General features: G+C 38.2%; 1 protein-coding gene and 1 long non-coding RNA gene across 2 annotated transcripts in view; one reads left to right on the top strand and one right to left on the bottom strand.

Moving 5' to 3' along the window:
- Positions 1-259: 259 nt before the first annotated feature.
- Positions 260-4,538, top strand: LOC125453612 (uncharacterized). The gene is made up of 3 exons (XR_007247790.2): positions 260-339; positions 2,823-2,999; positions 4,294-4,538. It is a non-coding gene; the product is annotated as an uncharacterized LOC125453612 (long non-coding RNA).
- The window catches only part of LOC125453606 (protein ZGRF1-like), an 83,019-nt gene continuing 71,026 nt past the window's right edge, over positions 3,427-15,419 (bottom strand). The window contains exons 26-27 of the mRNA XM_048533375.2: positions 5,278-5,366; positions 3,427-4,524 (exon numbers count right to left, since the gene is read on the bottom strand). Of these exons, the coding sequence (XP_048389332.2) occupies positions 5,298-5,366 (69 nt within the window). The 3' untranslated portion in view covers positions 3,427-4,524; positions 5,278-5,297. The remainder of the gene's footprint in view (positions 4,525-5,277; positions 5,367-15,419) is intronic.

Here is a 15,419-nt window from a genome sequence, read left to right on the forward strand (position 1 = left end):
TTGACTTTTTATTTGACTGAGGCACAGTAAAACCATTTCCAATCAATCTGTTCAGATGTGCTATGATATACCTTTGGAGCAGGTGGGACTTGAGCGGTGGTATCCTGGCACTACCATTGCACCACAATAGCCCCCAGTGGAGAGCACAAACTACTGGCCGTGGATTTAGCCGAAACAAATGACGGTAAGAGCTTAAATAATCAATAGATCAACCTCCAGCAAGCGCACATGCGCAGTTAGAAGGGCAAGTTGGGAAATTGGTCTCTGAAAACCCAGCTCTTTCATGGGCTTCAGTCGGGAGCGCATCATGGACAGACTTAGCATGAAACCACGATCAAGGTGGGAAGTTGAAAGCTTTCTTCGAGTAAATTTAAATATTTTGGGGCGCGACAAGCCCTGACTATTTCTCTGGCACGGAAGTCAACAACCGTGGAGTCTCATTCTTTCAACTTGTAATTATTGATACATTTCACCTTTACCTCTTAGCTCTCTATGATGAGGCATAGATGTGTAAGTGTGTGTGTGTGTGGTGGGGTGGAGGTGTTGGGTGGTGGTGGTGGAAAATTTGGGGAATGGATCAGCAATATAATTTGAAAACTGTTAAGCGTATATTTCAGCGAGTTGAAAATACTTGAGACATATTTGGTCTGTCATAGCTGTAGCTAATCGCATTTGCGGAATTTCAAATGGAAAACCCCGGGTCAACCCCTTGCATAATGTGGAGTTTTGAATGGATTGCGTACATTTTGCCTTGGTTAAGGCGAGATCGCTATCCTGCGGCCAGGGAGGGGCACAAGTCGAGAATTCTCCCAACATCCTACAACCTCCTCGACCTGGGAGAAGCTCCCTGAAATGACAGGAATTTTGCGCAGGGATGGAGGTGGTTTCTCTGTCGCCGGACACATGTTGGAGGTGGGCTGTATGGAAGGCCAGTCTAAGTTCTATGGAAATTTGTATTAAATATTTGCACTTCACTCCCCACCCTAACTACTCCTTACCCATGCTAACATATGCTACTATGTCCATATTCTCCATGTCACCTCATGCCATTCATACCCATGGCTCCTTATAGCCCCCATGCCAGTTAAGTGCCAACTCATGCCACCCCATTTCCAATCCCTGTCAACCCACCCAGCATCTATCATGGTCAGACAGCAGCAGCCATGCTGGGATGAAATAAATTTTTAAAATATATCTGTTTCAGCCTTCACTATAAAAAAAATCACATTTTGACTTCAAAATTTTAAAAGCCCTTCAACTTAATACCTATTAAAACAAAGACTTGCATTCACAAACACTCATCCTTTAATCATACCCTTTATCTGTCAATCAATTTCTGGATTTACATCCTGTTCCCTCCCACCAGCGGCACAATTGTCAATTGTGAAGTTGGCTATGGATGATTTATGCTTTTATAGTAACAGCTTTTGGGCTAAATGTCAATAAATAACTTTTCCAACTGCCAGAACAAATGTTTACTAACTGGCTGACACAGTTAGGCTACTTCTATTTTTTAAAGGGCTGGGGAAAATTCCACAACTTTTTTAAAGTCTCGCAGACGTAGGCAGTTTTTTATTATTAATTTTAGAGTAAGAGGTTTAAATAAAAGTTCTAGATTTATTCATGGAATAAATTCATAGCGCCCACATTGTGGGAAAAAGCCCTTGTTGCAATGAAAATGAGATGTTTGAACGCCCCCATCAGCTAAAATTAGATCTGTTGAATAGGGCCAGGACTTCCAGATTTGGGTCTTTTCCACCATTTTTAAAAGTACCTCAGAGCCACTTTGACTCTGCAAATGTCCAGAATTATCTTCTTAACTGATTGACAGCCACAAAGTACACCTGGAAGGTGAGCTTAAAGGTAGGGTTGTCGACCTGGAAATGGTTCTGATGTTCTGTTTTAAAAAAACTGTCAGATACTGCCCAATATTTCTTTAAATCCCATGATCTTCACCTGTTCTGTTCTCAAGATCAGTAAATACCAGAAAGATCTTCAGCTTGTTACATAATATTCAACATTGTGCTGTGCATCATGATGTTGTAAACAGCTCTGGGATAAAGCTGAAAACTGTACCATTCATCAGTACTTTTCCTTTCACAATTTTTGTGGAAGTGGGACTAATTTTTAGTGTATCTATGAAAAATAAACAATATAATGTATTCAGTCAATGTAGGTTAGTGGCACTAATATATACTACACACTAAATATCACAAACAGTCCAATAAAAAAAAACTTTCATTCACTGAGTCATAACAGATCTATTAATTATGTGTTATGTACATTGAAAATTGCACTTACTTATTATTTCTGTAAAATACCTAAATTTCAATTTCACAGCAACTGAGTCTGAAGTTTAAACTCCATTGGAGGAAATGTAGTCACAGAAAACTAATACTTCATCTCAGTCCAGAGAGGTGTAGTGTTGGAAGTGAATTCTTTTGAATAAGATGTTAAATCAAGGTCCTGTTTATCTGTTCACACGCATGTAAAAGATGCCATGATACAGCATCAAGGAAAAATAGTAAAGTTGTGTATGCTTATTAGTCAATGTCTCCAAAAACAGATTAATTGGTCATTTAATCCTGCTGCTGCCTGTGGGATGAGACACTCGTTGATGGCTGTATTTGTCAATAAAACAATTACTACAATTCAAGTGTGAAGCGCTTGAATTAAATGGAATTTATTGTTATGGAGAATGGAGATGCTTCTGTCCTGAAACTTCTAACTGGTAAAGATCCCTCACCAAACAATTAAACGACGAATGATTTTTAAATATCTATTTTCTTAATAACTAAAGCTTGTGGTTTCCTTTTTAAAAGGTACATAGTTTTACTTAGCAGAATACTTTGAACATTTCAATAAAGCCCCGCTGTTCATGAGGATGCCTGCCCAGAGAATGTCACAGCTGATGATTTTCACGACCGAGTATGCATATTTACTCCTGGAAAACTGCAGATGGGAAATCACTGGCGTTACAGTGGGCAAAAAGGTTCACAGTACGTATCAAGCTGATAAGCGAGTTTGCAAAGGGTGGGCATGCAAATAGTTAGGTTTATCTGCACTTACAAATCCTGTCCTTAGAAAATAACATGACTTCACATTTCTCTGAATAACACTCAGGAATTTGGCTTAAAAAGTAATGTAGCAGCAATTTGCACGTCAGACTTCACAAACTAAATAAGAGGTGCCTTACTTGACATACAAAATATACATCACACCTAGATTTGGTTGATTCAAACTTTGTACTCACTGTGTCAAACCATAACCATTTGATTGTTCAGAAAGAAAAACAAGTTCCAATGAAAAACTAAAGATATATGAAAACAATAAATGTTGAATAACCATTCAGAAAACTTGACAACGAGTGAACATTTTTATTTGTGTCTTTGGAATAAAACAAATAATTGGAAGTGATAACAGGAATAGATATTTCATCAATTTTTATTTCTCAAAGTATTCTGCACAATCCAGATAATTTATCAACATTTAATATTTTATTTTCTATTGGTATATTTCGATAACATTGATTATAGTTATTGTCATGTTTAAATAATTTTCTTGAACATTTTAGATAATATGAACATTGATTCCTTTCCACTTCAACAAATAATTAAGTACTTATGGGTACACTGTAGTAAGATACCTAAGTAGCAATATATCTGAAGATTTTATCTTACACAAAAATAAATAAATCTTCAGAAGTGGTTCTGCTATTTTATCACTGGTCCCTTCAACAGATGGCTGTTGGTCACTCAGATCTGTTTATTACAGTTGGATCGGTTTTCCATCTAGCTTGTGACATAGTTGGTAATTCAAAAGATTTACAATTGATTAATTTTAAAATAAAAATATATACAAGAGTACACCAGTGGATTTGTATTTATTCTTTCTCCTCTAAAACTCGTTTCCAAAGCAGAGTAATTGATTTTATCTCCAGAAAGAGTCTTCCATAGAATGATAAGCTGTAACTTGTTCACAATATGAAAAACTAGGAGTTTTTTGTTGACCTGCGAGTCCTTAGTCTTTCCATTATTAATTATCTTTGCAGGTTAATCCAAATATACATTAAATAAGAGAAAAATCAAAAATCAATTTCGCAGAACTATAGTTGAGAGAAATGTCTAACCTTTCAGTGGAGCCTTGTATTTACATGCAGATATTGTTAAATAAATGACAAATGACAACATATAGGTCTAATTCTTATTTGATACAGTCTACTTACAAAAATGTCATTATATTTACAAAAGTACAATTAAATACACCCATAACATCATTCTTTCCTTTTGACAGGAAAAGTGTCCAACCACTCCTCGTCAGACTGATCCACATTTTGTGTTGTTGTTTATAACGGGAGAGGAGGCAAGAAGTTATCCATAATCCTCAACATTAAATTCTGTTTGATTTTTCAAACTCCAGTTATATTTACTTTTTAGATGAATTTACTTGTACTGCCTTAGTGCAGTCTTGCTGTTGTCATTCTGTTCAATGTTTTTGATGTTGACATCTTGTCCTTGTTTTCCACTATTAAAACATGTAATACCATATTTAATCAATACAGTCATTTAGTTTTTTTTATTAAACATGAAGATGACTCTTGTGAGACAGTTCTCACTTACAGTATAGAGTGATGCAACCTCAGCAATCATTTCTGGGAACAGGCACCCGTTCCCATCCATTTGTCAACAGATTCATTTAGGTTGATGCTTGTGGGATATGGACAATGTGTGTGGTACGTGGGCAAATTGATGGAAATGAAAGGCAAAACAGAAATGGAGTAGTAAAGACGTCACTGTGTGCGAGGACTGAAATGGTGTGAGAAGAATTGAAGAAAGGAGAAAGAGTAATGATAGGTGAAGGTATACTGGGAAACTAATTGCACAAATTACACACTCAACGTAACCATATTTATTTATTGTCAGGTGTATTTCTAAGTTGCTGCCTATGAAGGTCATACAAGCGGAGATCAAGAATGAGTTCAAAAGAAAAGTAGATGAACACTCCTGGGAAATGAAGGTGCAGGGATACAAAGAGTTGGGAATGGGAATAATTGATTTCTTCCAAATGGACAGGGTTTTGACAGGCTGAGTGGCCTCTTGCTGCATTGAAGGCACCATTTGAGCAGATGGTGTACGTGTTTATTTCGTGCTGACTTCAGGGGCAAATCAGTTTCCATACCAATACGTGTGATGGAGCTGACACCATTCAAAGATCTTTACTCGAAAAGGAGTGATTGCATGTAAATAGTGCTAGAATAAATGTTATCATTTGAGTCACCTTGAAGTAGTCTATCTGTTTCAATAATCTGTGCAATCTTGTACATCAGACATTTTATCTCCTTCAGCCTGTTCGGTGGTATTAACAACCTGCAAAGTGAACAGAATAGATGTTACATTGAAAAGATGTAGTAAATTAATAAGTATTACATTTCAATTAGTGGTTGTCACAATGAGTTTTAAGTCTGGACTAATCCCTCACCTCTCATAAATGCTTTCAGTTAAAGTTAACTGCAGATTTTAAAGTTTCACTTTGTTTTTATTTTACTACAAAAGGCACGTTCCATTGTAATTACCAGTTTCCAAACAAAATGTCAAATAACAATGCATTAATATACAAACAGAAAATGCTGTAAATATTTAGCAGGCCAGACTGCATCTGTGGTGAGAAAAACAGAATTAAAAGGCTGAATTTTTAATTAAGAGAAACAGGTAGTTTGGTTTGATTTCAAGTCTGAAGAATCTATTTCCTAACAAACCCTTCAAGTTTCAGTTTTAGCTCAGACTGGACGTTGAGCAGATAGACAATTCTTTCCAAGGATAGGCTGGAATCTTAAATGTCTTAAGTAGATTAAGAGTTTACGTCTTAGATTTTAACACTGGAACGCTGGTTGGTCAAGTTTATACAGTTGAAGGGAATTTGACAGCTTCACAGAGATGAGGAGTAGGTGAACTCATGTCTCCCTCTCGGATGAAGATATCGACTGAGAAGCCTCCATGATGGGCAATTACCCACCACTGAATCTCAGCCCCTCTCTCCCTGCCCTCAAGGAGTCTGATTCTCCAATACACTCATCCCATCTCACTGTCATGAGGCCACTGGCCTCTGCCCACCCTTGTCAGGTTTTTGATCCTGCCTCTCAACACAGAGATTCCCCTCCCCCATTATTACTCAAACTCCCATTTCTCCAATCATGCAAGGCACTCAGTGAATCCTGAAGTGTCCAAGCTTCCAAACAAGCCATTCCCTGTGGATCGATTCAAGCAAAACTCCCTCTAAAATTGCAGTTCAGTAATTTCTGACTAGCACTAGTGATCATTATTAATGTGCCAGGTTTTAGACAAGTACATGTGTAGGGGAAGTGGTGGGTGGGCAGAAAGATCTTAAAGAAAAGGTCAATACTACAGTAGAGGGCAGGATTGATTAAATAAATGTCAGCATTATTACTAGCATCTGCAGTATATCATCACCGGTTGCCACAGTGAATGAAAGATCTGGTAATACATAAATTTTAAAGACAAATACCTCTTTAAATAAACTGCTTAAAAATTCATTAATGCAAGAATCTAATACATTTCACTTAAGTAAAAATGCACTTAACATTTCTTCTAATATATTTGAAATAACTGTAAATATGAGCAGTGTAAGTTGAAGGATGGGTTAGAAAATTCCAAAGATAGATTAGAGAAAATGACAATGGCTAACTGTTCACCTCAGTTGTATGTCAGTACAGCACAAAACTAGATGGAGTGAAAAACTGAATAGATATCTGTATATTAGACCTCTGTCCATAATTGCCATGCTTGAAGCATGGTAGTGTGGAAGAAGACATTCCTTGTTTACTGACAACCAACTGATTCTGAATAGCTATAACTACCAAAGTGTCAACGATGCCTGCAGTTCCTGACACATCTACCCGGAGCAAGCTTAGAGAACAGGCTTTACAACATCTGGTTCAGCAACAACCAAGATGGACTGCTGTGTCATCTGTTGCAAGAACACCTGCAGTTAACATGTAACATAAGCCTGGCACAGTTAGTGATGGTAAGGGCCAATGGCAGGCTAAAGCTTGTCTCTTTTGGACATATGGAGATGAAGAGATCAAAAGGGATAATCCTGTAACCTTGTCTACTGCACCAACCATCAAAAAGAATTCTTTGCTCACAGTACTTGGTTTGTGTTTTCACTCTGTCTGTCCTTTGGCTTCATTTTCTCCTGTTAGCTTTTTGTCCTTTCCCCTCCAACCTTCAGAAACCTTCTTAAGGGCTCATCACATGAAATGACCATTTCCCGTTAAACTAAACCTACATCACAAATCCTACAACAAGTGTGAAATGCACTTGGGAACTATTAATACTTATGCAAATGGTCTGTCACAAGGAAAGTGAAAATCCTGTTAGCACACTAGAGGAATGCATTTTTACAGGGTGGTCTCCTAATGCTCTTTCATAACTTCAACTGTAGATCTGTGGAAGTAGAAAGAAATAGTTTCACATTTTATCACATTATACCCTATTTGCAAGGAATTTTTCCCCCACTCAGTTGACCCTTTAAAACCTGCTCTATGTCTTCACAACTTTTTTTCCTACTTATCTTTATGTCATCAGCAAATTTCACAACCATTTCTTTGAGGCATCAAGACTGATTCCTGTGGGACAATACCCATTACATCACGCCAGCCAGAAGATGATCCACTTTGGCTTACTATGGTGTTCCCAGCTAGCTAAACAATCTTCTAACAATGCCAATGTTACCCCCTAAACGATATGCTTTCACTTTTACAATAAACTTTGATGTTGAAAGTTATGAAATGCCCTCTGGAAATCCACTGGTATCCCTTTATCTGCAAGATGTCACTTCCTCAGAGATCTCAAAAAAATTGATTAAATATAATTTCCCTTTCACAAGACCATGCTGACTGACAGATTGCCTTGAACATTTCTCAACATCATGCTATAATGTCTTTAGTAATAGCTTCAAATGTTTTGCCTATGAGAGGGACAGCTCTTAAATTAACTGGTCTATGGTTTCCTGATTTTTCTCTCCCTTCTTTTTGAAATAATAACTATATTCACTATTTTCCTACCTAAAGGAACCTTTTCAAAATCCAGGGGATTGTGGAAAATTTAAAACACTGCATCAACTATCTTATTAATAAATTCTTTTCAGTTCTTATGAATGAAATCCATCAGGACCAAGGGGCTTGGCAGCAAACAGGTCCAGCAATTTGCTCAATAACACTTCCTTGGTGATTATAATTTTCTTGAGTTCCTTTTTCCCTTTCTTTTCTAGGTTTACAGTTATTTCTGGGACATTGCTTGCGTTCTCTGTAGGGAAGAATAATGCAAAATACCTGTTTAACTCATCTGCCGTCTACTTATATTCTATTATTACTTCCCCAGACTTAATCTCCACAAGACCAATGCTTACTTCGTTAACTCTTTTCTTTTAAGAAAGTCTGTAAAAATTGTTGCTACATATTTATATTTTCCAACTTGCTTTCTCATATTCTTTAAATTTTCCCTCCCCATTAATTTAGTCATCACTTTCTTTTTTTAAAATGTTCTGCCCATTCTTCTGATCTACCCACCTATCTTTGCACAGGACCAACCCTCTCACCTTGCCTCAGTAGCAGTGCCTCAGGGGGCTCAGCATCAACTGGTATGTGAATGATGATCTGTGCATTCATGGGACCAAAACTCCACTTCCACTGTCCAGTGGTTAGCACCGCAGCCTCACAGCGCCAGGGACCCAGGTTCGATTCCAGCCTCGGCGACTGTCTGTGTGGAGTTTGCACGTTCTCCCCGTGTCTGCGTGGGTTTCCTCCAGGTGCTCTGGTTTCCTCCCACAGTCCAAAGATGTGCAGGCTAGGTGGATTGGCCATACTAAATTGTCCATAGTGTTCAGGGGTGTGTAGGTTATAGGGGGGTGGGTCTGGGTGGGCTGCATCAAGGGGCGGTGTGGACTTGTTGGGCCGAAGGGCCTGTTTCCACACTGTAGGGAATCTAATCTAATCTAAAAGTGAGAGGTCGAGACAAGAGCTTTCCCACATGTCCTCTCCATTCCTGTGGGTGCTGCAGCCCAAAAAACCCAAATACTGCTGAGCTTTTCTGCAACAAGCTGTGGTCCCTTCCTTTAATAGAGGCCTTATCATCTCCCTAATTGGCTGGGAACTCTGAAAATACATTCTCAATTAATTTGGTCTGATAAAGTGCAACTGGCAACCGCATTAATCCAATCTGCAAACCGTAAATTGCCCCACCATGGCACCAGAGAATAAGACAGGAAGATTTTACTCATACCGTCTTTATTGACAATTAGCCTTCTTTACAAAATCATGACTGTTTTTCTGAACAAAGGGCTCCAATATATATTTTCTTTCCCTTGCAACTGAATATATTTTTGCAGACATCACACGATAATTGGTATACTAAGGTTTTCATTCCCATTAGGTTATTAAAAGAAAACTATTAGAAAAGCCCTTTGATTTGTCAACCTAATTTACCAATTTTGAGAAGGTAAAATATAATGGTTTGCAAAATTGTAATTTTTGAATGCAATAATCAACGAAAGAGGGAAATTTCTTCTCATTTACCTGAGCAATCAAAATGAGCTTGATATCAATTTATAAGTGTCTCAGTTTTTAAAACAACTGAAATAAAAGGTTTGTTTGAGAATTGAACACGGCTAGTTTAGAATAAAAGAAAATTTATGTGAGATTTATCATCACTTACTTGAATTTCCATCACAATCACAATTACAAATATTTCATAAAGATACATATTTTCTGTTTCAGTTTCCCTAATACGAAACATACACACTACATTCTATTAGAAAGTGGTGATTTTTGCTTCAGGCTAATGTAAGTCCTCAATTTGCTTTTTATTATGTTTAAGTTTGCTCTACTGTCACATCTCAGCTTGTTTGTACAGCAGTGAGGGTTACAGGATGGATGGGCAACTGAACATGGTATCAGAGTACAGGAAGCCATCCAAGTTAGGGGAGTAAAAAGGAATGTAGTTGAATAGGGGACAATATAGTGACAGGGACTGACATTATTTCCCGTACCACTAAGAGGTCGGTACAGGCAAAAATAGTCAACACATTTAAGAAGTACTTGGGTGTCAATGTGAAGAGCCATGACTTGCAGGACTGAGCACCAAGTGCAGAAAGATGGAATTGGATGGGGTAGTTCTTCACCAACCAGCTTGGACACAATGGGCCAAATGGTCTCCTCTATATTATAAATTTTCTATGACTTTATCAACTGCCCTTAAATTGCAGCTCAGTATCAAATTTGATTTTTTTTAGCACTTTGATGCCCTGGGCCATTTCATGTTATGGACAAATTCTTGAACTACTTGCATATTTTATGTTATACTTGAGATAAATCTTTGGAAATTCTATTGTCAGCAGAGAAAGTAAGTATTTATCATCATGCACAGAGATCACATGCCCATTTCAGATAGCACCTTACTTATGCCATTTTTCATTGGGCATTCAGAGGTTCCTGTTTTCTGTTTCCCTAAATGCAGCACTCTAAACAACTTCTGTGATACTTGAATCCTTGGTTTCACTTCAAATGTTGCTTAAGAAAAAAAATCAGAGATACATTTTTAAAATCTATATTTTTCTTTTATGCCCTCAATGCATTTTGAGATAGGACCATAGTAAATGTCTTGCTACACTCAGTTTGTGTCTATGCCTGTATTACAAAGCTGAATGGAAGCCCGTTGACTTTTGATAGCTTGCAGTGCCACTACCAGGAATATTGTGAAATTACAGCTTTATCTGGAAACCAAATCCCAAATGTCTCACTGCCTTCTCCAGTGTTAACTAAAAGAATATTTAATGAATTCAATTATCCAATTTAAATAGTGGCCAGTTACAACACAGAACAGAGTCAGTAAATGTATCAAAGAGCTTGTTGTCTGGGGTGCAGCTTGATCACGTTTCTTCTATTCAGCAGCTTTCAAGTACATGTGGTACTTACCTGTTAGTTTAGGGGCAGCACGGTGACACAGTGCTTTGCATTGCTACCTCACATCACCAGGGACCCATGTTCAATTCCACCCTCAGGCGACAGTCTGTGTGGATTTTGCACGTTCTCCCGTGTCTACATGGGATTCCTTCGGATCCTCCAGTTTCCTCCCACATCCCGAAGATGTGCAGGTTAGGGTGGATTGGCCATGCTAAATTGCCCACAGTGATCAGGGATGTGTAGGTTAGGTGGGTTACGGGGGGTGATGGGTTTGGGTGGGTGTTTTGAGGGTCAATGTGGACTTGTCGGGCTGAAGGGCCTGATTCCACAGTGTAGGGATTCTATGATTCTATGAGCTATGACATTGTTTCATGAGCAAAAATAACCAACTTCCATTTGTATAGGATTCTTCACATTAGGTAAATCAACTCTGGGCTTTATGAAAGTGCAGGAAAGCAGTCACCAAGCAGAAGAAACATGGTAACAAACCTCGTGGGTTAGGACCCAAGTTTTGAATAATAATGACGAATTTGAAAAGGCATTTGAAATTGGGAGGGAGGTAGGAACATTGGAATAAGAATAGTCCTGCAAGCCTGTTTCACTATTCAGTGAAATCAGACTGACCTGCCACCCTAAATCTCTACATCTATCTCGTCCCATATCCGTTAATAGCTTTAACTGATAAAAGAAAACTCAATCTCAGTTTCAAGGTTAACAACTGGTAATAGAATCAACTGCTATAGAAAAGAATTTCAAACTTCTACCACCTGTTGCATTCAGAAGTATTTCTAACTGAATTCCTGAAAGATCTGGCTCTAATTTTGAAGACTACAGTTCCTACACCTAGATTAATCAACCAACAGAAATAGTTTCTCTTCATTTACCCTTCCTTGATACTTCCAAAATGTATATCAAATCATCCTTTCACTTAAATTCCACAGAATAGAAACCCTGTTTGCTATCTCCTCCTTATTTAAATCTTGGTGTCCAGGTATCATTCTGATGTACCTATATTGCACTTATTCAAAGCTAATAAAATTTTTATTAGGGATGGTGCCCGGAATTAAATAGTTTCCAAGTGTGTTATAACCAGGGATTTACACACCTAAAGCATAACATCAACCCTTTGTATTTTTGCTCTCTAGATGTAGAGGTCAACATTCTATGAAGTTTTGATTATTTTCTACACCTGCTCCTGACATTTTAATGACCTATGTGTGCAGATGCTTGAGTCTCTTTGGACCTACGCTGTATCTAGCTTTTCACTATTTGACATCATCGGGTCATCTAGACAACACTTTCACTCAATGTGGAATCACAGGAGCCAAGCAAAGCTAAAATAATTGGGAATCAAGGAACACTCTCAGCACTTTTGGGGTCACAACTATTACAATGGAAGATGGTTGTAATTGTTCTAGGCTGTAAACTGAGCCCAAGTACATCACTGTAGGAGCTCCTCGTGTTTTTTCCTTAATCAAACTGTTCAAACATGTTAATACACATCTTTGAACCCAGATCTTCTGGCTCAGAGGTAGGGTCATGATCACTATGCCATAAAAGTCTCAGTTCCTTGGTGCAGGATATTATTAATTAACCTGTTCAGACATGTTATCACCATTTTCAGATCTTTAATTAATGAGCATCTCTTCGTCATATGGTCAGAAGTGTGGATGTTTACCGAATTACAATATATCAGATTCTGAAACAGATCACGCTTACGAGCAACAATACCTAGACGACATAAGTAGCTTTGGTTCATAAGCAGCAAATGTCATTTGTGCCAATTAAGTGCCAGGCAATGATTATGTTCAACAAGAAGAAATGTAGCTATTTCCCCTTAGCGCACAATGGCATTACAATTGATGAATTCCCTACCATCAACACTGACTGAAAAACCAACTGGAAGAAGGCATGGATAGATACATTCTTGATTACCAAGAGGTTGAAAAATATTAGGGATACATGGAAATGTTAAAATTAGATGCGCCATGATCTAATTAAATGGCGCAGCAGGCTCAAAAAGCTAATGGGCTTACTCTTGGTAAACACATTCATATAAGTATAGCACTAGAAGTCAGAAACTGGGAATCCAGCAGTGAGTAACTCCATTGCTGACTCCCCAGAGCCTGACTACAACCTACAAGGCAGGAATTTGGTTGAATACTATTTATTTGCTGAATGCCAATCTGACAACATCAAGAAGCTTGATGCTAACCATGACAAAGTAGCCAATTTGATCAGCATACCATTCACCATCTTCAACACTGTGTCCCCCACCACCGGCACATAGTGGTAAGCAACACCATCCACCAGACGTAACGCAACACCTGGTCAAGGCTCCTTCAAGAGCACCTTTCAAACCTGTGACCGCAGCCACTCTGAATGAAAAGGGGAGCAGACACATGGGAACGCCTTCAGATGTGGTTTTACCCATGCCCTAATGTAAAACTGGAATACTGTGTACAATATTGGTCTCCTTAATTAAGGAAACATGCAACTGTGTTTTAAGCAGTTCAGAGAATATTTGCTAGATTAGTATCTTGCTTTTATTTGATTTGATTTATTATTGTCACATGTACTTAAGTACAGTGAAAAAATTTTGTTCTGTGTACAGTACAGGCAGATCATACCATACAAAGTGCATTAGGGTAATAGAGCACAGCAAGGAATACAATGTTATGGCTGCAGAGAAGGTGCACAAAGAATGACGTCAACATTAAATTTGAAATTTGAGCGGTGCTTTCAGAAGCCTCACAACAGTGGGGACGAAGCTGTTCTTTAACCTGTTGGAACACGAGTTTAAGCTTTTGTATCTTCTGCCTGACGGAACAGGTTGGAAGACATTATAACCAGGATGGGAGAGGTATTTGGTTATGTTGCTGCCTTTCCGAGACAGCAGGAAGTATAGGTAGAGTCAGTGGATGGAAGGTTGGCTTGTCTGATGGACTGCACTGTGTACCTGGAAAGAGGATCTGAGGGAAGGCTGGACAGGCTAGGCTCATATCCACTGGTGTTTAGAAGAATAAGAGCTGACTTAATTGAAACATGTAAAGATCCTGAGGGGTCTTGACAAGGTGCACATGAAAAGAATGTTTCCTTTGGTTGGAAAATCTAAAAGTAGGGGTCACTATTTCCAAGTAAGGGATCATAATATTTATGGCTGAGCTAAGACATTTTTTCTCAGAGCATCACGAGTCTTTGGAACTCTCTGCCTCAAGAGATGGTAGAAGCAGAATTTCTGAATTTATTTTTAAGGTGGAGGAGGATAGGTTTTTGATAAGCCTTGGAGGGAAAGGTTATTGAATGAGGCAGGATCTTTAGGTGGCAGATGGCCATCCTATTCTTAATTTATATGCAACACAACCAGCAGGAAATAATTACTCAAATCTCAAATACCTTTACTTGGAAGTACATTGCTACTCCTTCACTGGTATGTCAAACTCGTGGAATACCCTCCTGAAAATGCAATGCTCTGACATGACATTATCTCGACTCTCTGCCTCTTGCTGCTCAGCTAATTTCCCAACCAAAAACTTACTTGCAATTCAATAGAGTTCCAAGTTCAGCTCGCAATCTTTTAGGAGGAACTAATTCAAAAGCCTTCCGCAAGTTGACATAAATAAGTCATACATATCTCTCTAATCCCCAACTCTTCAATAAATTTCAATTGTATTTGTCAGACATGACCTACCCTTTACAAATCTACATTGGGTTTCTCTGATCAGATGCAAATTTTCAAGGTGTTGACACACTAGTGGAAAACATCAACAACCAATTTTCAACTTCCATAATCTGATTTGTATACCTGGGACCTTCAAGGACTAAGATCGTTTTAAAACATATGGATCTAAGATTGCCTCTGCAATAACCTGATGACAGGTTGAGGCAAATTCAGGAATAACAAAATCATTTGAACTGAATGTACCATTTTATCTAAAAACATTGAAACCAGCCATTGAATCAGGTGAAGAATTGTATTTCCTTCTTTAATTTACATTTATACGATAAGTTAGACATAAAGGTTGCCTGCAACTCTCCAGCTTGAAAAGACAACACACCAGGCTTAAGACTACACAAAGCAACTAAAATTTTGAAGCTGTCTGGCAGACCTGTAGCAGGAAAGAAAGAAAAAATGGATTGAGAACACTGAAGATGCTCTCTTTCACTGTCCCTTTTGCCTTATCATCATTTCAGGAAGTCAGTACCAGTGATAAAACAAATCAGAAAAACATCCATTCACGGAGAACTCAAATTTTACAAATTTTGCTCCTCCTTAAGAAACAAGATGTGGAATGAACAGTCGTGGCTTTAGGCTCAACTGAAATAACTCAAAGACTCCATGATCATTTTAAACTAACTTAAAAGACTCAAAGAACTTCTTAAACTGCCTAAGATCTTCCTTGATGTACTAGCTACTCTCACCTTCCTAAGCTTCATGCCT

This window comes from Stegostoma tigrinum, chromosome 1 (genome assembly GCF_030684315.1).
Source record: "Stegostoma tigrinum isolate sSteTig4 chromosome 1, sSteTig4.hap1, whole genome shotgun sequence".
Taxonomy (NCBI): domain Eukaryota; kingdom Metazoa; phylum Chordata; class Chondrichthyes; order Orectolobiformes; family Stegostomatidae; genus Stegostoma; species Stegostoma tigrinum.